We start from the raw sequence: 26,395 nt of genomic DNA, 5'->3' as shown, positions 1-26,395 counted from the left end.
CTTTTTCTTCTGAGTTAGCAGTGACACGGAAACCGGTAATACCGTTTTTGACAGCGAGAGTAATGCACAGCTCTTTAGAAAAATCTGGACTTGGGCGTGTCCAAGGACAGGCTGGGGGCTTTTGCTGATTGAGCTAATTAAGGTTTCCCCATGTTTGTAATCAGGACAGACTCCAAGCAGCGGCAGCCTTGGCTTGCTGTTGTCACTGTTGGTGCAGCTGCTCCGTTTGATGGGCCCTGACAGCTGGGTTGGAGCTAGTCCCAAGTGTAGACAGAGCCTCTGACATGCAACTATTGAATCGCGGCTCTGCATGCTGGTTTGTTTTAGGGAGTGTGGCCCCGGATTTTGGAGCTCCTCTCCCCAGCCCACACGTAGGGCAGGTCGTACCTGCATTGGCCAGTGGGGAAGTCCAGCTTGCGCCATCCATTCTAGAGGCAGTACCTCGGCTGCATCCGGCTAGCAAATCAGCTGCTCCCTCCCTGAGCGCTTCTAAGGATGCTCTTGTTAACCTTTGCTGGGTGGTGGCACTGCTGGGGGCCATGGGATTGATACTTGGGGATAGACAGAGGCATTGGGACCTCAGAAACTCCTGTGGGTGGGGTGGAGGTCCTGGCAGCTAAAGCTGGCCCCGGCCCACCTACCTCTGCAAAATATCTTCTCTTCCCCATCTCCTCTTCTCACCAGCAGGATCACCTCCCAAGCAGACCCTGTGCCGCAGTTGCAGTCAGGCTGTTCTTAGGGTCCTTCCCCTTAGCATCTGGATAAGGAGAGGAGAAACTGTGCCAAAGTTATCGCCTTGTTAGCAGAGGACCCGCAGCCAGCCTGTTCTGCGGGTCAGTGTCTAGCACTTCGTTGCCTGCGTCATCTTTGGGTAGCATGTGAGGCCAGAGCTATCCAGTTCCCCGTCACTGAGATTCAGCCACCCTCCAAGGGTACTGGGGTCTTCCTTGCTGAACCCTCAGACTCCACTGACGGAGCAGGAAACACTCAGTGGGATGGGAGCTTCTCTGGGGAAACTGTGACTCCCGCTGACTTTACCCAAGAGCTTATCTCGTGGTGGTGACCATGGCAAGAAACCTCTCGCCCTTCATCCAAGAAAGGAGAGCAACTGCCAGAGCCTCTGCTTGTTCGTCATCTGTCTTTTATTCCCTTCCTCTTACTTCCCCCTCCCTCCCGCGCCTTCTGTTTCTATGTGCCCTGCCTGCCGGCTTCCCCTCCCTTCTCCCCGTCCTCCCTCTTATCATGACTGACACTCTCCCACTCAATATCTCCCTGCAAACGGCAGGCCCCATATTTCAAACAAGAGAATGAGAGTGAGAGAGAGAGATCAATATTTGAAATTTTATAAATACTAAGTACAGACACATTTATTTAATGCATCGGGTACTAAAACTCAAAGTATATAACCAGCTGAGACCCAGGGTATTAAAAACAGATTAACAAAGACTTCACGGGATCTTCACGCTGAATGGAACATGCAGGCTGCACAGGGAAGGAGTTGGCTTCCCCGTGCTGCTTAGGCTCCTATGGGCTGGCTGAATCCCTGATCTCTATGTGAATCCCGGAGCCAACTCACGGTACTGAGAGAGGCACCCGAGCCTCCTGTATTCACTGATGGGATCTCCCTTATAAAAACTGCCAACCGTTTCATCTGCAAACTCCTTGCCCCAAAATAACCCCCCCTCTATGAACACCAGTTAAACTAGCTCGAACTCTGACGGAGCAAGTGTTGACAGGCTGATATCATTCATACATGTTAGTGTTATCAGTCATCTTTGTTCTACCCTTAAGCAAGATCAAGCTCTTAATAAACCTGAACATTTCTAGTCCTCCCACATCTGCTTTCCTGTATGTTTCACCACCACCTCCTCCTCCTCCATCTCTGACCCGTGGTCCATTCTCACTCCTTTCACCTTTTCTCTTCCTTCCTCAGAGCTATCCGAAGAGACCAGTCTCTGTAAAGAAGCTGCTTTCTTGGGGGAGTGGACTCGAGTTTCGGGGTCAATGCCAAAGGCTGGATGTGGCTGTGATGAACTGGAACTGTTCTTAATGTGGCCTTTGAATGCTGAGTGGGGAGTTTGACTGGGACGGTCTGCACTGGGGGATGGGAGACTGGCCTTGAGGGAAGATACCTGAGCATGTAACATGAGGACCCAGGAGGTGAAGACGTGTGAGCTTCTTGCCCTGAAGATGGTCTGCTCCAAGGGAGAGGAGGCTCCCCAAAGTCCTGACTGGCTTTGTGGGGAGCAGTTCCAGAGCATCGCCTGGGGACTCCGTGACAGTGGCCCATGGAGTTTATGGCATTATCTCTCCCCCCACAACCCCCACTCCCCAAAACTCACACAAACACATAGTGTATTGTACTGCCCCTGTGGGGGAGAGTCTGGCAAGGGGAGCGTGGTTGGAAGAAGGTCTTGGCGGGCTTGAGAATGCCTGGCCTGGGATACGGACATGGAAGGCAGTGTGTGTGGTTGACGGAAACTTGGGAAGAGAAGGTCTGTTGCTCTGGGCTTACTGTGTGGAGAGGAGGGCAGTGGACATGGGTTCAGAGACGGCTGGTTGCCTTGCCAGAAGCCCAGTCTGAGGGGGAAAGGAGGACTGTCCAGATAGGGGGTGCTGGCTCAGGTTCTGGGCTGGACACTCTGGGAAGATGGGGAGAATGGTTAGGACATTCACTGAATGGAGGAGGGAAGGTTTGCTTGCTAGAACTTCTTTGGGGGACAGTGCTTTGACTGAACATGGGTGGGTTCCCCAGCTGGGGCATGGGCTGTGTGGAGGGGTAAAGGGGAACGGCTGGCTTGGGGGTTGGGTAGGAACCTGCCAGGCAGCCGCTACAGAAAGCAGTGTTTCTTCCCAGCGAGCGGTGCTATCCGGCGAGAGCAGCCTTCCAACATGGCTGTTAATCTTTAATTGGTATTTGATTTGATTTAACATGATCTCCTGCTTGTAAAACACCTTGAGATGTTTCTGTGTGTGAGGGCGTCGGGAGATGCTGTTGTACTGTATTAACGAACCTCTGCTGGAACATAAAGGGAGATAATTAGAGGCAGTGAACTTTCTTGACATGGACAGGACAGCTGAATGCTTTGGAAGTAGCCCTTCTTAGACGTGCAAGGGAAGCTGTATGGGGTGTGCTGTGGGTGGGGACAGGATACCACATCAGGGTCAGTCCGCCATTTTGGTAGCATCAAGGTTATATTCAGGTGGTTGGTGACTCCCTGTCCTCCACCCCAGCGGTGGCTGCATTTTTGTGCTGCCAAAATTCAAGCTGAAACACACCCTCTCCATGTTAAAAGTGCTGCTTTCTCATTAGCGGGTGCCTTTGCACGCCTCCCACTGATGTGTACTCTGTAGGATTTGCAGTTCAGTTGCTAAGCAGTTCAGGAGGTTGATTTCTACATCCCCGTCTCTCCTGGGAGGTAGAAATATGTTTTAATATCCAAGCAGTCTTGAAACATTAGATATTAAACTATTATATCTTGGGGAGGGGGGGATTGAAGAGTACTTGGCACTTAACACCCACAGATGGCCAATGCTATGGGCTGTACACTGAGAAAGATGGAGTAATTAAAGTTTATTTTTTTATAGACTAATCTCCCAAGCATGTATTTGAGCCTGATTTAGAAACATCATATTGCCGAGCATGCAGAATTTTAGTGTAGCTTAAAATCCATACGTGTTCTGTATGTTCCTTTTTAATTTCAGCAGTACTGCCGGTGCCAGATCAGAGTTTTCTGCCCTTTATGTGCCAGAACTTGGGGCTGGGGAGGAGGCAGTGGAAGGAGGAGTAATTGGCAGCACAAGTAAATGATATTTTAGATGAGACACAGGGCTGCATGTGGAGTGTTTGTGTGCAGAGGGTGGCTTTGAATTTATCTTCCTCTTGCAGTAGGTGCAAAATCTTCAGGCCCTTTGCAGGCTGCTTCCAAACTCTCTGCAGAGGGGACTGGGTGTTCTCAGGCAGACCAGAGCCAGTCTAATTGGCACTTGGTGTAAAAAAACAACACAAAAGAGGGTGGTGGCAGGAGCTCTCTGAACGAAGTGGCAGCTGTTTGTACATACAGGATCAGAGACTTCCAAGGGGAGGTTTTCTTTTGGAATTTCTTTTGCATTCCAGTCTAATTAAACAGTGGTTAATTGGATCGGTAGCAGGAAGAAACTCTGATGCAGTTCTGCCCTAGAACGGATTGGTTTGCTTTTAATTTTCACATTCCTCTGTCTTCTCCTTGCTCACAAGTTGGGGAGTGTGGGGTGGGAGAGGAGGGCCCCAATTCAGGAGATGTCCTTTTCCTCCTTGACACGTCTCTTGCGTTCCCCTCCTTATCTCTTCATTTCCTGGTTTCTCCTCCTTCATCCTCAGGTAGGGATCACCGATGACTTTTCACTTTGAAGCCAAGTAGATGGCATGCAAACAGACTGTGTTCAGGCACTCTTGCAGCTGAGACTTCAAAGGCAACAAGGAAACAAATCATAGCACCGCTCTAACCCAGCCAGTCGGGCAGATAACACCACTGGAGGACTCCGCAGAGCTCGGCCTGTGTCAGATATGAACCCTATGAAGGAGTGTTATCCCACCTTTTACGGACTGGGAAACTAAGTCACAGAGAGCTGAAGTCACTTGCCCAAGGCTACCTAAGGGCTTGTCTACATGACCAGTTAGCGTGAGTGTAGCGTGCCGTGAACTGTCTGTGTGGATGCTGCTGTTGCATATTGAAAGTTTCCTAGTGGGGGTTGACCTTCTCCTGTTTCAAAGAGCAGTAGTTCAAACCGCCCTAGGGAATTTTTAGTGCATAGCAGCAGGGTCCACATTGACAGTTAATGAGTGTCATGCTAGTGTGCTGTAGATTTACACCCCAGCTTGCCACGTGCTAACTTGCCACTTGACAAACCCAAAGACATTGGTGGAAGGAGGATTAAAGTCCAGAAGTTCATGGCTTCCAGTCTCCGTCCTCATGCTCCTTCCGCCACACCCTGCTGCCTTGGTTTGGGGCCCTACCACCCTCCTATCTGCAACAGACACTCTCTGTCAGCAGCAGGTTCTCCATGGGGGCTCCCAACTTGGCATGTGAATACTGAAGCAAACCATCCTGGCCTCTCATTCTGCCCTGCCTTGGGGTGGGGGGAAAGGAGGGATTTATTTTTTTGGGCAGCTTGTAAGGCTGGGTGACTGCGTAAGTGCGGATGGAAGGCAGAGGATGGAGAGCCCTAGAGAGTGCGACATCCCTTCTGCTACCCCAGCATTGCTCTCCTTCACCTTCATGTGCTTCAGGACTCAGCAATATTGCCCCTCCTCCTCCTCCACCTGCTCCTCTGGCTGCGAGGAGTCTACCCCGGGCGTGTCTGCCTTCCCTACTCAGGCCTTTACTTAGCCAGAGAAGGAGTAAGACAGTGCCTTTGGCTGCGGTGAAGAGAGGAGAGGTTGTTTGCCCAATTCACCCCCCCCCCCCCGCTCCAAACCATACATGCAAGAGGAAGGAAGGGAGATCTGATTCTGCCCCGTACCCCCAGCCAGATGCATGGGAGTGAGGGGAGGGAGGTGGGTAATGCTGCTCTGGGAAGAAGGTGATATAATATAATCTAGAATAAGGTAGGAGCAGAACAGGGATAATGGCTCCAAGTCGCAGGACCTTTGCCGCTCTGCCACTGGGGCACTGCAGCTGCACGGTGCCCCTTGCTTGGGTCAGCCAGCAAAGGTCTGATGGAGCTCTCAGCTGGCAGGAGGTGGATGCCACTGCATGGGAAGGAGGCAGACCCTCGCCTCTCTCCCCTCACTCCCTTGGGCCTCCTGCTGCGCAACTCTCAACCTCATTCCATCCAGAGCTTCCATTCCCTGCTCCCGCCCTGCCTGTAGAGCATAAGCCTGGGGCCAGCCTCTGGATGGGATTGGCAAACTGCTGTGTGAACATCTTGGTGGTAGTCCCAGACGTGGGGGGAGAAATTCAGAGCAGCAAAGCTTGGGTCTCCAGCCTAAGTCACCTAAGACAATTCAATGATTGCTGGCGGTTATTGGAAAACCTGGGAGTTTGGACATCCCTGGGGCAAGGGTGGGGCTGGATTTTTGTTTTGTTTTGTGCCTCTCAAACAAACTCAGATGCCTCTGGCCTAACCCCTGGAGGTTTGTTTAGTTAGCGACAGGTCGTAAAGCGTCCATTTTCCTGGGTTTGAGAGAGATCTGGCACTAAGCTGTTTATCTCCAGATGGGTGTTTAAACCCAGCACAGAAGTGCTTCTGCTGGAACGCTAGTGGTCTGAAGAGCAGGCGATGGGATGGAAAACGAGAAAAATGCCCCCTGTTTAACGAGCGAGGGAAGGAGCTGCGTATTCGGCTAGCGTCCCTTAGAACCTGGCAGCAGACTGGCCTCGAGCAATAAAGAGCTGAATCGGAAATCCAATTTCAGCTCAAACATAAGCCCCGTTGTTGCGGCTCGGTTGAACAGAGCCCCCTGCTCGCCACCCTTGGGCAATGGCGTGTACTGTTTGGGATGTCATTAATTAGATACACACGATGAAAATGAGCAGGGAAACAGAGCGGGGGTGTGGACGTGGGAGGAGCGGCAGTGAAATGAGAACTGCAGTATGTTGTTCCTTCCCTCCGATATTCAGCTCCATCGGCCAGGAGCTCAGATGCTCAGGCCTTCCGCTATTTCAAACTTTGTGCTTTTCCACAGGAAGAGGAGGTCATCTGGTCTGGTGCAGCGGTTGCTTTTTTGGTTCACGTGCACTTTTTTTTTTTTTTTTTTTTTTAAATAAAGAATCCAGTTGTGGAGTCAATGGTGGTGCATCGAGAACCATGGCACTAGTGGGGCACATAGGCAGAGTAGGAGATTGGGAGTCAGGGCCCCTGCTTTCTACTCCCAGCTCTTCCACTGACGCACCTTTGGCAAGCCGTCATACCTGTGACTCAGTTGAATTGTAAAAGCAGAGGAATACTTGCCTATCTCCCTGGGATTTGCGGGTTAATGTTTCTAAAGCACTTTGAGATCCTAGGCTGAAAGGGGCTTTATAAGGGCAAAATAACTAGAAGTTTGGGTGGTGGGTATGTTTTGGGAGTGGGGAAGGTGCTTGTACAGCTCTTTGGGGACACATGGAATGTGAAATGTGTTGTGTCAATATCCATGTTCTGTACTTTCCTCTCCTCTGTCCCAGGGAGCTGTCCAGCAAATCAGCACCTCTAATTCAGTGCTGAATGACCCAAACCTTTACCCTGTTTACAAACCCCCAGCGCGCTGCAAAAAACTCTGCATTTTTGGTGCATATATTCCTATTAGCTTCAAAGCTGACTTGTGCTCTGAATCCAACTTAAATGTGATTCTCTGTTCTGACACCAATATTTCTAAAAGCAGACTCGATCAAATTATGAGGTAAAGAGCCCTGGAGTATCTCAGTGGATGTATTTCCTGTTGTTTTCAAACAAATGCATTTTAGGTCTCACTTTGCTGATGTGATTTGTGCGTGTGTGGCGGTGGGGGTCGGAAAGGAGACTGAGTTCCAGAAATAAATAAATCGCTTTCCCCGAATTCTGACCAGAGAGAGAGTCCGCTCTGCTGGGAATTCAGTGATCTGTGTCACTGTCAGAGAGGCTGCAGTGATGGCTTTCAAGTTAATTGGAGATCAGTGCTCTCAGTTAAGTGTCTTTAAATTCTTGAAAAAGGTTCTAAGATGCTACACGGCTGCTTCCCAAACATCCCAGAATTGCTAAATGCAAGGTCGCCTTAAGTCAATTTTAGTGCTTGTGCAATCTCTTAATGGAGGAGCGAAGTCCTGGGACCGAGAGCAGATGCAGCACGAACAGCAGCAACTCGAGCTTCTCCACCCTGCCCCACTAATGTGTCTTGGGGCTACTGTCGATGAGAGGGTGATTTGTCCTCAGTGGCCTCTCTGGAGAGTGCCAGCGTGGGTGGCCGTCGTGATGGTGCCGCTTTGGGCAGCAGACGGTGACCACAGACTCCGTTCAGCATGGACTGCCAAGCAGCTGGCAGATGGTAATGACATTTGGTCACCACCGCCCTGGGCCCAATAGGAGCCATTGGCGCACACAGTTTTGTGTCCCATGAGGTAATCCGCTGTCCCACAATGGTTATCGATCTCATTCACTGCTTCAATTCCCTTTCATTGTATAGAGCTAGCAAGTTGGCCTCTCCCGCCAGAAAGCTAATGGGCCATTGGCCTGGCTTGGGCTCCTTAGCAATGTTACGCTGTAGAATTTCACAGCCGGTTCTGTCCCCGGGCCAGTCTGTCCAGAGCTGCAGACGGCTGAGTTCTTTTTTTCACTTTATCCCCTTCACTAAAAATACCCAAATCAAACCAACCTTGCTCGCTCCGAGCTTTGTGCCATATTCTGAGCTGACGCAGAGCATTCATCCTGGCAGCTGCAGATCTGGGCTCTCTCTTCAGCCTCAAAGGCACCACTGCTCCTGAATGATTACTGAGGTGCCAACGTTATATGATCTGTGGTGTTAGACAGATGGCCCACAGAGATTGAGAGAGGGCTCAATGTGACCCACACATCGCTCTGGTGTCAGGGTAGAATTGGGATCCTTCAGCATAGCGTTCGCCTGAACTGGAGTCCGTCTTCCTACTGTCAGAAAATATTTTAGCTAGCACTTGCAGGGAGGCCCTTTGTGAGCTGGGTTTCGAAAGAAGCAATAAACATCTGTGACTGACAAAATAAAACTCCTCTTGTAATATCCACTGGCTCTGGTTTGCTCTGCACAGGTTGTTTTCTTGCTCACTGAATTGACTGTTAGATGTCTGTGAGTATAGGAATATTAATAATTAGCATCTAGGTATCACTTGTTAATTAGTGCAATATATAATATTGTACCAATGTATGACATTAGGTGTAGTTAATGATCGCACACTGCACACAGCCTTGAGACTTGGCTTGATAGTTTTAAGACTGCAAAACAAGCCAAGTTTGAAGAAAATCGATTTGATAGTTGAAGTTATGAAAATTTAGGTCTACATTTTAAAACATGATTTTTGGGGGGGCCTCAGTTTGCGCATGCCCAACTTAAAGCACTTTAAAGGAGTCAAATTTTCAAAAAGCCCAGAGTACCTGCTCTCTGAAATTAAGGTCCCTTTAAGGTGGCTAAGGTTGGATCACCTAAAAATTGCAGCACCAAGAATTGCTAGCCGCTTCTGAAAGATTGGGCCTTAACAGGGATTTGTCCAAGGACTGACTAATCTTAACAAAATGCAACCAGCACCAGAAATAACGAGATGGAAAAGCTTCAGACTGAAGACATTGAGGGTCTACATGACATTGTAACCTGGCTCTGTGAGACCTGGGCTTGTGGACTCAGGGTTTCCAACAGAGGTGACACATGGGGGGGGCACATGGTGCAGCAGGGCCCCCTCCCTTCAGAGCAGTTGAGCCAGCGAGCTGCGCTGGGCAGGGAGAGAGAGCGGCGGGAGTGGAGGAAGAGCTGGGAGCTGCTCAGAGGTGCCACTGCTTTAACTTTGCAGGGAGAGACAGAGGAAGAATTGGGAGCTGCATAGAGGGGCTGCTGCTTTCCCGGAGGGGTGAGGGGGCTGCTTTCCAGAAGGGGGAGGGCTGCCGGGAGCGGGGAGTGACCCAAGCTGTTCCGGAGTTGTGCCCCCCCCCACGGGTCATCTTGCGCTAAAGCATCCACCCAGCATTGTAAACCTGGGTTTATAATTGCTGGATCCGCGTCCCACAGCCGTGCTGCCAGGGCCATACTCCGCTACACGGACCTTCTGATTCAGGTCTGCAGCTTAAACGCTGCATCCACACTGTAACAGGACAGGGCTTGGATCCGAGCCACAGTGGGACGTGGGCTTTGATCCACCTCCCCAGCAGGGTCCTAGGACCCTCGTCCTGAGTGTTGGCTGACCTGAGTCAGACTGATCTGTGTGTGGACAGGAGAGTGCTTAGGCTTAAACCTGAGTCCGAACCTGGGCTTAATGTGCCAGGCAGACATACCCTAAATGTTGGATGGTTTAGACACAACAAACCCTGCATCTCAGCAGGGCACTAGACAAGACGACCCTTGCGCCCTGTTCTAACCCTGTGATTCTGGGTTCATGAAGCTTTAACACGACAGAACTGATTTTTCTTCAAACATGGCTTGCTCTTAACTGCAATGCCTTTCAGCACGAGACATAATTAACTGAAGCATTTTTCTAGTAAAATGTAAGTTTCCCCTAGCATCGCCTTCTTACAGTTACTGATGAATTTAGTGTCACAACGACACTGGGAGGCAGGCAGGTAGGTGTTATCCCCAGAGTGAGCTGGGGAAACTGAGGCAAGTGAGTGGCTGAGTGGACAGGGCATTGGAGTGGGATTGGGGAGGCCTGGGTTTAATTCCTGGCTCAGCCACAGACTTCCCATAGGAGTCTGAGTAAGTCACTTAATCTGCTCCGCACCTTGGTTTCCCCATCTGTAAAATGGGGACAACACTTCCTGACCTCACAAGATTGGGGTGAGGATAAAATCCCATAGTGAGTGTGAGGTGCTCAGACACTATGGTAAGGATGAATATCCAGAAACAGAGATGGGGTAGGGCCCCAAAGAGTTAGATCTAATTGCTCTTGTTCTTTCATGCTACTCATGATGGTTTAGATCCACGTCTTTCCCCTTTAGCTCCAGATGCTATTGCTTCACATTGGCCTCTGTGTAGATATGCGTTGTCTGTTTGCGTTTCAGGCTCTCTGAAGAGTCCAGTGAACAAGACGGCCCTGACGCTGATTGCAGTCAGCTCCTGCATCCTGGCCATGGTGTGTGGCACCCAGCTCTCCTGCCCTTTGACCGTGAAGGTCACTCTTCATGTGCCTGAGCACTTCATTGCAGACGGTAAGACCCGGAGAGCGACACCTCCCTGTAAGGACTTGGCAGCCTGGAGCTTCCAAATCCAATCCAGTCAGTAAAGTCCTTCTCTTTGTGAGTTTCCGAAGTGCCCCCGAGAACTCCCCTTTCTCAAACCACCCTTCTGGGGACTTTCCACTCTTCACTTTAGTCCTCAGCGCTGGGGCGGCCTAGATAAACACCTGGGGACAATGTGTTGTAGGACACTAACTCCCCCCTCCCCCCAAGCACCCCACCCACGCTAACCCTAACACAACTGTTGGCAGTCCCGGCAGGGAGAGAACAATGACTGGGCCATGGAGAGTTTTTTCTCCTCTCCGCCCCCAGGGAGCAAACTCTCTAGGACTGAGCTGAGACTCATTGCTGCATCAGGCTCTGTCTGCATGTACTTCTTTTTCTTTTTTTTTTTGCATAAATACAAGGCTTCAGTCTCAGGGGTTTGGCAAACTGGCAAGCCCTCAGCAGCACCGCATTCACTCACACTTGAAAAGGGGGCGGGGAGGCTGTGAGGAAGACGCGGCGAGTATGGAATGATTTATGGGGTTGGTTGTGTGGGAGGGGGACGTCCTTTTCTGTTGCATTTTGTATTTTTGGCATCAGAGCTGCTCAGCTTTCGTTTGAGATTCCTCCCCCTCCCCAACAGCAGAGCTGCTGACTGTTATATTCATACCGCCAGGGAAATTGCCCCGGCTCTCCATACAGAGCCAATCCAGACAGAGAGATGCCAACCCCATGGAACTAAAACCCAATAGCTGTTGGCATGAGGGGGAGGCAGAAATCTTCCCCCCCCCACCTCTGTTTTATAACTCTGTGTCCGACTGAAATCCCTGCTTACTCTGAAGTGAAGTCCCGGAAGACCCCGGGAAGCCGCATGGATGCTCTCCCTCTCGTCAGAGTGAAACTGTTTGTCTGTGGCCCTCGCCGCTCCAGAGAACGTGAAATTGCCAGTGTTGGAGCGAAGAGCGAGAGGCTCTGAAGAATTAGACAAAGGCGGCTGTCACTATTTATTGCTTTCGCCAGCTTGGTTCCTTGTGTTTGTTGTTTCACTGACCTTTTCCATATAATGTGCAGTGAGCGTCAAGTGCAACTTTTCAGTAACACGAGGGCAAATTTCATTTTCTTCCTGAAGACGGGACCCATTATTCAGTCGGTTCTAATTCTTCAGCTCCTGCGGTCTCCTTACCACCTGAGACAGGCTGAGGGTGGGCTTTCGTCTAAAAGAAACGTGCCGTGCACAGTCCGGGGCTGTGTAGGCAGCTGCAGTCACTCTTGGCTTGCACCCATACTCACTGCTGGGCGTCTGGTTCTGATCCAATCAGGGGCCTGTTCGCTGGAGGTGCTAGCTTTGGTGGGGAGGACAAATGCTTATCAAGCAGGAAAGTAAGCGACCCTTGACGGGACCAAGTGTGGTGAGATGGAATTTAAGGCACCTCCGCCTCACTGGGTGAAATGCTCTGGTCTGTGTTGTGCAGGGTTCGGACTGGATGCTTCTATTGGTCCCCTCTGGCCTCGAAATGAATTGTTAGCTCTTTAATCCTGCACAGAATCACAAATGGAGCACACATCCCATCCCTGGTGTTGATGATGACATTTTCCAAGGTTGGTGCCCGCAAAATTTGCACTGATATCTAGTGCACCCCAAAACAATACTCGTGCAGATGAGCACTACAAGCACTGGCTGGGTTAATGTGCTGGCAAAACTAGGCCCAAACCCACTGGGACCTGATTACACGTGTTAGGTCTGAAAATAACCGAATACACTTGGGCTGGGTTGTCTCTGCTCACCTTCTCCTGCCCGTGGGCTTGGCAGAGTGGCAACCGCGTGCCCCACTCCTGCCGGCTGGCACCGCCTTGCTGCACTGCATAGCGAATGCGCCGATGAGCCCTAGTGCCTCTTGTCTATAGCACGCAGGCAGCAGCAAGGTGACGTTGCCCAGCAGGAGTGGGACACGCAGCCATGGTGGCTGCGCTGACCCTGCGGCAAGGCGGTGCCTGGAGACAGATCATGGGCACGGAGAGCAGGAAGCCCCCACTGGCCATGTCCCAAGCATGAGGCAGTGGTGGGGGTGCTGACCCAGGTTCAGCGGCAAGTGGAAGGCTCGGGTTGGGTCTGAAAATGTCTTGGCACTTTCAGGCGTGGATCAGGTCAGCTGTGGGCTAGTCGCGTTCGAGTCAGGCTTTAAAATTAGGCCCGAGCAGACCTCCGTGCAATATGGGACGGAGGTGAGCAGTTACCTGTTTGGCAACATCACATGTAAGTCTTGAGGATGCTACTTATACGCTAGGCTTTGAAAATCCTGCCTCGGCATGTGCTGGATATCCTATGAAAAACAAACCTTTGGGCCCTTACCAGCAATGCTGGGTGTGTTTCCATTTTGCAGCTGTAGGTTGACGTTGGAAAAATTCAGGGTTGAGAAGAGGGAGAGGGCGTGTGTGTGAAATGGATGTCAAAACAAAACAAGTTACTTCTCCGCAGCCTTCAAAAAAGGAAATAAATAAAAGGAGCGTACAGACTTTTGACTAGAGTGAGTGTTAGTGGCGTTTCCATAGATCGTAGTTCATGAGTAATTGTGGGGGGAGGGATAGCTCAGTGGTTTGCGCATTGGCCTGTGTGACAGACTCAGACCAGTGGGATAAAGGAGTCTAGTAGAGGGCAAATATACTGGTCACTGGATGAGTAGTTTTCTGTTCCCTGAGTGACCAGAGCAGGGGCTGCACTAGAGTAATCAGGAACCTGCTAGAACCAGTTAAGGCAGGCAGGCTAATTAGGACACCTGGGTTTTAAAAAGGAGCTCACTTCAGTTTGTGGTGTGAGTGTGAGGAGCTGGGAGCAAGAGGCGCAAGGAGCTGGGAGTGAGAGGGTGAGGGTGTGCTGTGCTGCTGGAGGACTGAGGAGCACAAGCGTTATCAGACACCAGGAGGAAGGTCCTGTGGTGAGAATAAGGAAGGTGTTTGGAGGAGGCCATGGGGAAGTAGCCCAGGGAGTTGTAGCTGTCATGCAGCTGTTACAGGAGGCACTATAGACAGCTGCAGTCCACAGGGCCCTGGGCTGGAACCCGGAGTAGAGGGTGGGCCTGGCTTCCCCCCAAACCTCCCAATTGACCTGGACTGTAGGTTCTTCCAGAGGGGAAGGTCTCTGGGCTGTTCCCCAACCCACATGGTGAATCTCTGAGGCAAGAAAATTCACCAATAAGTGCAGGACCCACCAAGATAGAGGAGGAACTTTGTCACACCTGCTAAACCCAGGGTTGTGAGTTCAATCCTTGAGGGGGCCATTTAGGGATCTGGGGCAAAAATCTGTCTGGGGATTGGTCTTGCTTTGAGCAGAGGGTTGGACTAGATGACTTTCTGAGGTCCCTTCCAACCCTGATATTCTATGAGTAGGAAAGAAAACACACATCCCTTGCCCTGATAAGAAAGGCTGCTGCTCCTTCTCTATCCACTTGCATCCAAGGAACTTGGTGTATTCACAAATTGTTATTTACTGTTTGTTCTGGTAGTGCTTGAAACCACCAGTCAGGTTCTGGGCCCTGCTGTGCTAGCATCTGCATGAATGCATAGTAGCCGAATGCTAGTTGAGACGCCCAATAGTCATGGAAGGCAATAAGTGCTATTCCTAACTCACAGTCAGCTAAATTGAAGCACAGAGAGCTGCGGTGACTTGCTGAAGGTCACAGAGCAAGGCAGTGGTGTGACTAGTTCCCAGGAGCCCAGACTCCTGGTCTATAGTTCGTACCATCCAATGACACTGCATTCTTGAGAAATGTGATGAAATATCAGGTAACTCCATAGCATTAAAGTGAAAATGGAACCGGTTATATTCCTGTCTCCAGGAAGAGGGTGGTACTGCAAATTATGCAAATACCCAGAACATTCAAGCAGAGATGACACTGAAATACCAATAAACCAGATTAATCTCTCTGAAACTGGGGGGAAACAGGCTGATCTCCCTTCCCGCCTTAATGACTTTTCTAAAGAGAAAGCGGTGAGAGGAGTGGTGAAAAGGTGTGCAGGAGAAGGGAAATGTGATCTGCAACGAAACTGTAAAATCTCATTATAAACTGTGAAAACTTCTTTTTCCTTTTGTAATGGGAAATGGAGTCAAGGGCTCCCAGATGGAACTGGGAGCAACAGAGACAATTTGCAGCAAAGATCTGTTTTCCTGAAATCTCATCGTTAGATGCACCGGCACTCTGAGGCCCTGTCTTGGAAGGGAGAAGTGCTTAGAGCCATTCCTTCCTTTAAATAACAACAAATCCCCAGGTAGTGCCAGGCTGGCAGCAAAATATTATAAAACATTTAAGGAGATCACAGCATTGAGCTGGGGCAGGAAATTTTAATGACACCCAGGGAAGTGTTCTTGGCTTGGCTTCTCCTCAGCACAGATCTTTGCTAATTTCACTCCTCGGCAAAGGGAATAGCCGAGTTCAAAACCGGAGGCTAATTCTTCTGTTTGGACAGCAGCCCTTATTGTGTGTAGAAAAGAGAGGGGGCAGGAGGGAGGAGAGGCAAACTTCCTCTCTGCTGCGCTGCACCAGATGAATTGGGAGGAACGGAAGGGAATCGGCTTGGGGCCCAGAAGGAAGTTGGAGCATGTGGCTCTTTCAGAGTTAGACCTTGTCTAGACTGGGTTGTTTGTGCACAAGTGGGTGCAAATCGCCATGCAGATGCCCTGCCCTGGTAAAAGATGCGGCTTACATAAGTGACTCGACCCTGGCTTTTTACTGGGATCAGCTGCACCACAGAGCCCTGCATGGGCCTATTTGTAATCCTGCTCCCGTCCCACTCCGGCTATAATGGCAGTGGGTCCTGGAGGACCCATAGAGTCCTAGTCCCACTGCCGGGCTCTGCAGTAGTCCCGCACAGGGCTGTACTGCACCAGTTCAAGCTCAGTTTTGCACTGGTGCAGTGTCTTCATCAGAGGTGTGTGCCACTGTAGCTACCTGGATGTAATGACACCCGTTCAAACTTCCCGGGCTTAGACAACTCTTTGGAGCTTTGATCGGTGTTAAAGCAGAGCATCGCGTGAGCCATAACCATGGGCTCAACGTCTTTCAGATGTTGCCGCGCACATAAATACTCAAGGCTCCGTCAGCAGCACACTCTGGTGTTTGCAGAGGGACGAGCCAGCCTCTGATGAAGGGGGGGCTGGTGCAGTTGTTCAGCACAGTCCCAGGGGTGCGGCTAGACTGGCCTCAAAGATCCTTTTTGAGGCACAGTCTCTTAATAGAAGCCAGTAGCCGCGGCAAATCTAAGAGTGGAGCCACTGCTACCAGCATCCTCAGCTCTACAAGAAACGCTGTCAAAGAGAGAGGCTGGAAAAAAACAAACAAACCCAGTCCTTTTGCAGCAGATAAATGGGAGCTTGCTCAGATGTGCCACGTTCCAAAGCCAGCTTGGATAAAAGCCAAGCGATGAGGGCCACAGGGCCTTGGAGAGAAGCCACCCCCAGCATCAGGCAGCTGAGCAAATCGGAGCTGCAGAGGTCCGGAGACGGTGAAGGCAGGAATGGAAACAGATGTCGAACGAAAGCAAAAGGGGGCGGAGGAGAGTCTATTGCACCAGGTGGCTTTTAATAACCAAACCATCTTTATTGCTCTTCTTTCTCTCTCTCTCTCCGTTCATTTCCTTTCTTTCGTGTGTGTGTTTTCTCCTCCTGTCAGGACAATTAGCCTCAGGTTTGTATCGCTGCTTTGCCTCAATTTTATGGGGCAGCCAAATAAGTAGAAGCCGGTTGCAAGCGAGCGTCCCCCCTCCCAGTGCTTGCTTGTGTCGGAGAGGTTGGAGGGTCCTTGACGCAGGCGACTTGCTGCTCTCTGGATTCCCTCTCTGCTTTTTAAAATATTTGTAATAGACCTTTTTAAATTTCAATCCCCATGTTTTGTGGGGTTTCGTCCGACGTGGCCCACGTTACAGAGGTGGGAATTGGCTCCATTACAACTTGCCGGGATGCAGGGGAATGGTAGAGCACAGGTAATTACATTGAAATAGTCGTGGTGGGAAGGAGCAAGGGGAGGTGGCCTGTGCGTGAGTCTTTCCTTCTGCGCGGCACCGCTGCCTCTGTGGCACATCCCTCACTGTCCCTGGGTAGCCTGCCATAGTGGGATCTTGGGCTTAGAAGCAGGGCACTCAGACGGAAGGTACCACTCCATCCCAACCCCCAAAGTAAGCCAGGCAGCCAACTTGCAGAAAACAACCTGAAACAAAACAAAAAAAAACCCACTCACCTCTCATGCGCTAAACTGCTATGACCATTTGTGGGACTCCCCCCGGTGCTGTGCAGCCCACTTTCAGGGTGGGGGTCTAGGGGCAGCTGCCCATGGGGGATGTCCTGGCAGCACCTCTCTAATGGAGACATGTTTCAGTGGGATGGTGTCCCAGATTCATTGCGTAGGACGTGTCCTCTTGTGAAACTCCTGGGATCTGCATTATTTTTGTCAGAAGGATCCATGAGCGCTGGTGGGGAATCCCCTCCTTCATTTCACTAGTGGTCAAGCCCCATTCTCTCCTCCCCAAAATATATGGGTGCCGTTCCATGAGGAGAACTTCCAGAAGTTTCCCTCCTCCCTCTTAATCTCCCTCCCCCCAGCCTGGGACAACTTGCTCCCAAATTTCCAGCCGACACTGTCAGAAACTCCAAGATCCTACCACCACCTCACCCCATGCCGAGTGGAAGATGTCATTCTAATTTCAGAGCAGGAACACAGTTATAGACTCCTACCGAGTAGCTTTTGTGAGGATTTGAACCTTTAAGTGTTACTTAAAGCATCATTTATCAGCAGCAAGAAAGAAGGGGGAAAAAAAACAGAAAAGAAAGAGCCCCTTGGTTGAATTGTCAGAATCCCCTAAGAATATGTTAGCCACTCCTCGGTTATGCACTCACAATGGTTCTTTCTTGTAAGGAATCTTTTAAAATGTAGAGATACAAGTGACAAAAGCTGCTTGTAGAGAAACCACGGCTGGAGAAAGAGACCTGGGAGGACTTAGCCTAGAGTGTGTCCTTGCTGCACACCAGTTTGAAATGTGGTATCCATTAAACCCTCCTGTTTTCACAACCTGTATACGGCAGGGACATGCGTTTACATCTGGCTGTGCTAGTGGGGGAGGCTGGTGAGACTCTCTGGAGGGGAGCATGAGGAGGGAGCGATGTTCAATCTGGAGGGGTCTTTGGGTTATAAAAGCTGCCCCATTGTGGAACTCAAAGCACATGTGCAATAGTGGAAAGGAAACAGACGTGGATTGCAGCGTTATTTTTCAAGCACACCCCCCCTTCCCCTCTCCATCCCATCCACTCTCCAGCAAACCTCGAGAAAAGATAGTCCTTGCTCCAGCCCTTCCAAGTCAGTGGGCTTGGACTTTGTTGAACCAGCCAGAGCAGTGAGCCAAGCCCCTCCCACTCCAGTGGAGTTCCCTACCACCCAAACATTTAGACCCTGCCCCCCCTCGGAGATTTACCCCAATTTCAACCCCCAGTGTAGCTGGTACCTCTGCAGAGACGGGCTGTCAGCAGCGATTTGCAGCGTGATGCACTTTTACCCTAGTTTCAAGGGGGGCAGATTCCACTGATGGCAGCTTTTCCCATCTGCACTGGGGCAGCTACACTGGTGTCTGAAATCGGGGCCAAAGCAGCAGCCCTTAAGTCCAGTTGTTGTTAGCTGGCGTGCTCAGCTGAATCTCGCTGTCCCATTTGTTCGGAGGGGGAAACAGGCTGAAAACCCCAGGAGGTTTTCCAGGTCCAAGCCAACCCCTCGATTGCCCCCTTACAAGGGCAGCAGGATCTTAAATAAGATGTAACTCCCTCCCCCCACCGACAAATGCCATTCCATGATTGCCATGCAGCTGATCTCTTATTATTTCATCTGAAAATTATTTATCTTCTTCCCACATGATCATCTCCTCTACGCTTGTGGAACGGCGGGCAGCGATTAGCGGCTTTTGCTAACTTCCCCTGAAGCCTGCCTGAGCTCCTCGGGCTGCAACGTTGGGCTTGCAACGACGTCTCATTTTGTTTTTAATTAAATGTGTTGCTTGAAATTGTTTGCTTTCGCTCGCTCTTCTCCCGCCCTCCGTAGTGATCAGGCATTAGTTTGTTTCCTCAGACGTTTCAGTCTTGTGTGCGCAGCATGCCCCGCGCGTGCGTTTGCCTATGAAATTAACATCAAGCGTTAGACTCCTAATCTGGGGAACTGGCTGCATTTCCTCTGGCATTGTGGCTAAATTCTGCTTTCGGCGACACTGGGATAAATCTGGAGTTAAGCCACTGATTTACTCCAGATTTACACCAGTGAAACAGAGAGCAAGATTTGACCCTTCATGTAGCTGTCTCACCGCTGCAAACTGCTAGAGGGAATCTTATTCCTGTTTGCTTGTCACCTGGGACCCTGCTTAAACCTCATTCAAATCCCATTGAAATCAATAGATAGACTCATAGACTTTAAGGTCAGAAGGGACCATTATGATCATCTGGTCTGACCCCCTGCATGCTGCAGGCCATAAAACCGTCTGTACCCCTTCCCTGGACTCTGCTGTTGAAGTCCCCAATCCTGTTTTTAGTGACTGCAATCGGCAGAGACCCTCCTGCTAGCGATCCCTGCCCCATGCTGCGGAGGAAGGCGAAAAACCTCCAGAGGCTCAGCCAATCTGCCCTGGAGGAAAATTCCTTCCCAACCCCAAATGTGGCGATCAGTAAGACCCCGAGCATATAGGCAAGAGTCTCCAGCCTGACCCTCGTTAGCCATTATACTATTTACCCACCATTGCTTGGCTTTCCCTGACTACTATGTTTTACCATTAAACCATTCCCTCCATAAACTTATCTAACTTTATCTTAAAACCAGACAGGTCCGTCGCCCCCACCGTTTCCCTCGGTAGGCCGTTCCAATATTTCACCCCTCTGACGGTCAGAAACCTTCGTCTAATTTCAAGTCTGAACTTCCCCACGGCCAGTTTGTATCCATTCGTTCTGGTATCCACGTTAGTACTAAGCTGGATGGACTCAGTGGACTTTGAACCAGGCTTTCATAGAATCATAGAATCTCAGGGTCGAAGGGACCTCAGGAGGTATCTAGTCCAACCCCCTGCTCAAAGCAGGACCTAATCCCCAGACAGATTTTTACCCAGTTCCCTAAATGGCCCCCTCAAGGATTGAACTCACAACCCTGGGTTTAGCAGGCCAATGCTCAAACCACTGAGCTCTCCCTCCCAGATTCCCTCAAGAATTGAACTCATAGCCCTGGGTTTAGCAGGCTAATGCTCAAGCCACTGAGCTATCCCTCCCTTTGATAATACCTGAATATGCAATCACGCTGTTGCATTTAATCATGTAAAGCCCTGTACAAACACTTCACAGTAAGCAGTGTTTTCCCCTTCTAAGGGACACTGTTCAGTCTGACTGACCCAGGCAATATATGTTTCTCTTCAAGAGACCGTATTCGAGGGTCTGCTTGTCTTGAATGCCATTGCATTTCTGGGAACCTGTGGGGTACATGCGGGCTCTGAATCATCAAGTCGTTGTGGTTTCCGCAATAAAGCATAGCCTTGCTCTTGTACACTCGGCTTGTAACAAACTACCGCGTTTACTGGGTGCTCATTCGAAATATTAACAGCAGTTTGTGGGCTGTATCAGCCCAGATCAAAGGGATTCAAAGGCTGTTTTCCAGCATGAACACTTTTTGTATGAAGAGCTAATAGATTCCGCAGACTGAAGTACATCATGTTTTTATCGTTCCTTTGACAGGCTTCTGATCCCAAGATGTTCTCTCTTTGCTTGCCTGTCTCCCCCTCCCTCCTTCCCTCAAATAGTGGCTTGCGAGAGACAGGGCTGCCTGCAACAGGCAAGGCCACCCAGCCAGGAAGCCCAGGTTGCTAGCTCAGTTTGGGAGGGCAGGTGAGCTGCCTCTCCTCTCTCCTTTGCTTTATACTGTGAGCAAGGAGGAGCTTGACATTGAAGTGATGCCTGTCATCGGATCCCCTTCAAGGCACAGGGGTGTGGGGATATACGTGCCAATGCTGCAGGCTGGAATCTGGTCACCTGGGACCTTTTTAAGGGCGGCAGCTTCAATGTCACTTATGTCAGTTTCGATTTCAGAGTGAGGGGGGAGAAAACCGGGCCGGCAAGGTGCACAGAAGGGCTTTGCCATCTTGGGCAAAGGGGGAGCTTATTGGGACCCTTAACTGGGAGAGAGGAAGAAAGGTAGCACCACGGCATGTCAAATGGGTGATGGGTGGGGAGGCCCTTGTGGAATACATGCGTGCAGCCAGCCTATGGTTAATTTCCGCAGCTGATCAACAGGGGTGGGGTGTTGGGGCGGGGTGATGAAATGCAGAACAAAACTTTCCCAGTTTTTGCAGGGACATACGGAAAACTTGGCCTTTTAAAAAATTCCTTCAGCAAGAAATATTCTGGATATCTAATTCTCTCCTGATGAGTGTGGAGCATATGTTTTCTTTTCCTCATCCCATGGCAGCTCGAGTTTGCATGTTTCACTCACTCTGTTGTTTCTGGTGCTGTACAGCACGGAGGACGTTTGCTCTTGGTGCCTGGCTGCAGAATCTCTTCCATTGACATGCAGATGCATCTTGTTTGAGCCTTTATCGTCGCCTGGCCTTCATAAACATTGCGGAACAATTAGAGTGAGGCTGGATTTCTCTGAACGATTGTCCAGCTTCCAGAGAATGTGGTTGGGCAATGGCCCAAGGCTGTGCCGTGACCATTGGGAGGCTCTGAGAATTAAGTGGAAGCTTTGCTTTGATAATCTGATTTCATTTTCAGCTTCCACTGGGTTCAGAGGTGCCAAATTAGGAACCTAAGATGCTGCTGCTAATAATAACATTGCTTTCTCATGTCATCGGGGGGACTACGAGCCAATTTTAAGATCTGGATTGAGGTGAATGCCGGGAAGGGCGGAGGCCTTACCTGGAAACATGAAGACTTTTGGAGGATTTGCTGTTGTCCTTCAATGGGCAGCAGCCTGGCCCACTCTGGATGGGCCTGAGATCTGGACTAGCCAAACCCTCTGGGTCCTGGAGAGAGGGGGTGGAAGGGCTGCAGCTGCCTCAGTTTCCTCAGTTACAGAGGGGAACGTGCCTCTGAGCCAGCCTCCTCCGCACTCAGCAGAATTCTGCCACTTTGAGCCCAGCTCTGGAATCTTTATTCCCTCAGGTCTCCGCAGTGCAGCTGATGTGGCGCGTCAGCCTAGGGACGGACTCTCCGATTGGGTGTTCTTGGCTACCTGCTTCCATGCAGAGTTTGACTGGAGGAGCTGGCAGCAGCAGCAGCTTGCTGGAATGGCGGATGTCGTGCGGTGTTCTTCCCCAAACAGATGGCCCCTCGTTGGGCAAGACTGACACCATACAGTGGAGGACAGCATGGGGGGCGTAGTTATAACCAGGCCAGGGCGGTTCATTTTGGAAACGGCCATTGCAAAGCACTCCATAGAAAATGTCAAGAACAGATGAATCTCCAGCAAAATTCAGAGACGCGCTGCTAATGGCACAGATAATTGTCCATAAAGAGAGCTTTAACAATTAAACATAACACTCAGTTCCTCCCGCAGGAGAGATGGTTCTGGTGTCAGCTGTGGACATACACAGGTTTTTAATCACTAATTTAAAACTTGTAGAGCCTCTTCAGTGGCTTCAGCTTTGGCTGGTGTAAAATGTGATCATTAGTAACGGCCTCGAGCCACAGAGGCCAGATCTGCAGGAGTCCCGGGATCTGAATTTTCACTGAGTTTGGATCTGAGCCTTGGCCCTTTACAGAAACAGGAGCCAACTACAGTCAGTGATTTGGATCTGGGTTCCAAACCCCTCCCTCCCAAATGCTGGTCCAGTTCTCTCCTGCCCCCCCCCCCCACGCGTGTTCCCCTTGGAAGCACAGGAAGTGCTTCTCACCCCATTCAGCTGGGGAATTCCACTCGGGCCCGTGTGTTCTCCACAATCAAACCCCCAGAGCTGGAGTGACTCTGAGGATTGAATTCCTCTTTCTCCCCCAGAGGACAGGTGGACACTCTCAAGGAGAAAGGGAGACCCCCCCTCACCCCCACAATTCCAGAGAGTGAAGTGTCCCACTGTCCCATAGGGGAGATCAGATTTCCCACCCCTCAGTTTTCTCTCCCAGGTCAGTGTATTTTGGATCACATGGCTGGAGTCCCTTGGCTGCTTCTTTGTGATGACTTTGAGGAGCAAAATGTACTTTTTAAATTTTATATGCATAGGGATGGAAGAGGGCCGGTCAGTGGAGAGTGGATGGTGGTATCCTAGTGGGAGAAGCCCATCCTTGTTGAATAGGAATGAAAATAATAGTTTTCTATAGAAATGTAAAAGGGTTATTCCAAGTACCCATGTGTTTGTACAGCACCTTGCACATTGGGGTCCTGGTCCAGGATGGGTTTCTAGGGGCTACAATAATAAAACTAATAATAACTATAGAATTGAACAGAGGATATGATCTCTTCTATAATTTTTGCCTTTGTTTGTTTGTTTTAACCATCTTATAGAATTCCATAGCAGGGATATAATTCTATAGGGATTTCTTCATACGGGCAGAAGCATTAAGAAAGGGGTTTAATATGACCAGCCACAGTGGTCAGGCAAGAAATGCTAATTTTAGATCAAAAGGCGTTTGGCTGGCCAAGAGTAGCAATGGGCTAAAAGAGACAAAAAGGGAGAAAATACAATTTTAAGTGGAAGTCAAAAATGATCTGTCTCTTAAAAATAAAAGAGAGAGAGAGTTAGAAAAGCCAACCCTTTCTAGCTGCCTTTTAGGTGCTTTGTTCTGTTCCCTTGTTAGATATGTGTCCTGAGCTGTTTTATCCTTTTTTGTTCTGGAAAATAATTTTTGAAATGTCAAAACTTCAAGCCGCTTTTGTCAAGCTTAAACAGCCTTGTTGAACTTTGAAGGAGACCTCGGGATGAGACACATGAACTTTTGAAGCTGCCTTAGCTGGCTTGACTTTGATCAGCATTTGAGACCGGGGGGTGGAAACCCAAACAAAACAATAGCCTGAAGTCTTTGTGGACCTTGTAGTTCTGGGAAACAGCTATGTTTGAGGCCAAAAGACATACGTAGCTTTGTGCTGAAATGCTCTGTGCCAGCCATGCTCTTTGTTTGCCTCTGCCCCTCCTTCATTCCATTTCTCACAGCCGGCGGAGACGGGCCGTGTCAGTCACTACTTGATTTATTGGGACTCTGTGTAGACACTGTTTCGTTTTTGTTTTGTCCTTCCTTATGCAATCGGACGACCTAGCATTAATGACAGCCTGGTCCTGAGCCCGAACGTTCTACCTGCCGGGTGAATTCCATTGAATAATGTTGAGTTGTTCCAGAACAAAAGACCCTTCCTTCCTGCGTGCTAGTGATGTTTTACATCTCTAGGACTGCAGCTGGTTAGCATTGGGAAATAGAATATCAGGGTTGGAAGGGACCTCAGGAGGTCATCTAGTCCCACCCCCTGCTCAAAGCAGGACCAATCCCCAACTAAATCCCCAAATCCCCCCCTCAAGGATTGAACTCACAACCCTGGGTTTAGCGGGCCAATGCTCAAACCACTGAGCTAAATACCTTGATCATTTTGGGGCCAATGTCCGAGCTGCTTGAGCTGAAATCCTGGCACAATTGATGTGAATGGGAGTTCTGAAATGGACTTCGGTGGGCCCAAAGTTTCAGCTCTATGTCGATGGAGACATAGGGGCAGACGGGCCAGATTTGATTGGCGTTGCGACCTGGTGCATAGGGTTGCAGCAAATTTGGCCCAGCCACCCCACTGTAGATGGAGGCAACCCTGTGTGCCACTCACAATGCCTCTCAGTTTGGGGGATCCAGAGTAAACTGCCCCGTCTTCCCCGCTGCGGGGGGGCCTCAATGCGGGAAATGTTCTGCTTTAAGCGGGGCAGGTAGATTTGGAGGTCAAAGCAGGACAGTCCCTTGAAAGCTGGGACCGTGCGGAGGCCTGACTATGGTTTCTCACCGTTCTTTAGAGTTCAGTGTTGGTGGCTCTCCTGATTTTTTCATAAGTGACGGGATTTCAGCCAGGGCCGGAGCCTAGACTGGTGATGACACGAGCAACTCTCTTGCCCATCTCCTGAGGCAGAACATCCAGCCAGAGCTCCTGCAGGAAGAGCTCTGTCCCCCTGCACCCAGCAACCTCAAGCCAGCCTCACAAGAGGAGAAGGGAGCAGATAGGGCCCAGCAACTCAGGGGGGCTCTTTTCTTCCCCTCCCTTCCTGTGAGCAATGGGACAAGGTGTCTCCTCTGCTCTCCCTCCCTGCCATACCCAGCCTGGGAATAGGCAGGGGGGTAAAGAGCCCCTGGAGCTGCCCCCCCACTTCCTGCTAGAAGGGAGAGAGGGGTCCCTGTTACAGCCACCAGCCCCAGGCCTGGGAGACGGGGAGTGAAGAACCCCAGGAGGGAAGCGGGGACTGAACTGTTGGGTTGGGGGTGGAATTAGCTTCTGGGCAGGGAACAGACAGATGTAGGGCTGAGAGCTCCTGCAACAGAAACCAAGAGCCCCTTGCCCAATAAATCTGGGTGAGTAGGCAATACACACCCCCTTTTTGCATGATGGTGACTAAGTGTGAAGGTGATGAGGATACCCGTGAGCCTGCCTGACAATCTGAGCTGGGGGAACAGGACTCCTAGTCGCTTGCACTAGCTTGTGCATAAGCTGGTCTGTGAGTGGACAGATAAATAAATACCCGTATGCGTGTGTGGGTTTGTGAAAAGGTCTTGTGTTTGAGAGAATAGATCCCCCCGTTTACATGGACATTGGCCTGAATTCTGCGAGTCCAAAGGGCTCTCGGAGTCCCCCGTTAGTGCCCTGTTCGCCTGTTGCTGTGTATGGTGCTTGCATAAACTTCTTTTCTCTTTTTTACTTGCCTCTCAACAGCAAACACACAGTTTCCAGCTGGGTTTTTCAAAGGAGCCTGAAATTCTATGGGTATTGGATACCTAGCTCCACTTTCAACCTAACCCCCACCCCCCAATACCTGTCTCTATGCTGCTATACCTTTGAATAGTCTCGGTGTTTTTTAAACTTCGCTTTATGCCTTTTTATTTCTGTTTTGCTTCTTGGTTAGTTTGTTGCTCTTCGTTTGTTGCCTATTGATTTTGTTTCTATTAATTTGGGGTTGGCTGCATGTTAAATCCGGGTAGAGAGCTTTGGTGAAAGTGTAGTGTGCTGGTCCATGTCGTTGCTCAGTCCTTTAGGGCGGGGGGAATTTTCCCGTCAGGTGCCCCCATGGAATATACCTGGGTAGTTCTCAAAGCCGCCCTCCCCACCAGTTTAAATATAATGGAAGTAAGGCCCAAGATTTTTTTATTGCATATACGAATATATCAAGTGTGCATGTGTAAACACCCCCGCACACGTACATATCTGTAAATTATATAAATGTCCAATATGCAAATATAGGCACCTAAATAAGTGGCCAGCTTTTCCTACCTGCTAACCTCTTGGCAGCTCCCATTGAAATCAGCTGGAGCTGCTGCAAACTCGGCACTTATTTCTCATTGGGTTTTCCCAGGCCGCTCATTTAAGCACCTGCACTGAGACTCCTGCTTTATAAATCT

General features: G+C 50.1%; 1 protein-coding gene across 4 annotated transcripts in view; it reads left to right on the top strand.

Moving 5' to 3' along the window:
* The window catches only part of ASTN2 (astrotactin 2), a 631,841-nt gene that overhangs the window by 221,301 nt on the left and 384,145 nt on the right, over nt 1-26,395 (top strand). For all 4 annotated transcript variants that reach the window (XM_065572255.1, XM_065572253.1, XM_065572254.1 and 1 more), the window contains one exon: nt 10,669-10,815. In XM_065572255.1, the coding sequence (XP_065428327.1) occupies nt 10,669-10,815 (147 nt within the window). The remainder of the gene's footprint in view (nt 1-10,668; nt 10,816-26,395) is intronic.

The sequence above is a fragment of the Chrysemys picta genome, chromosome 18 (genome assembly GCF_011386835.1).
Source record: "Chrysemys picta bellii isolate R12L10 chromosome 18, ASM1138683v2, whole genome shotgun sequence".
Lineage (NCBI taxonomy): Eukaryota > Metazoa > Chordata > Testudines > Emydidae > Chrysemys > Chrysemys picta.
This window is presented reverse-complemented; position numbering and strand designations above follow the sequence as displayed.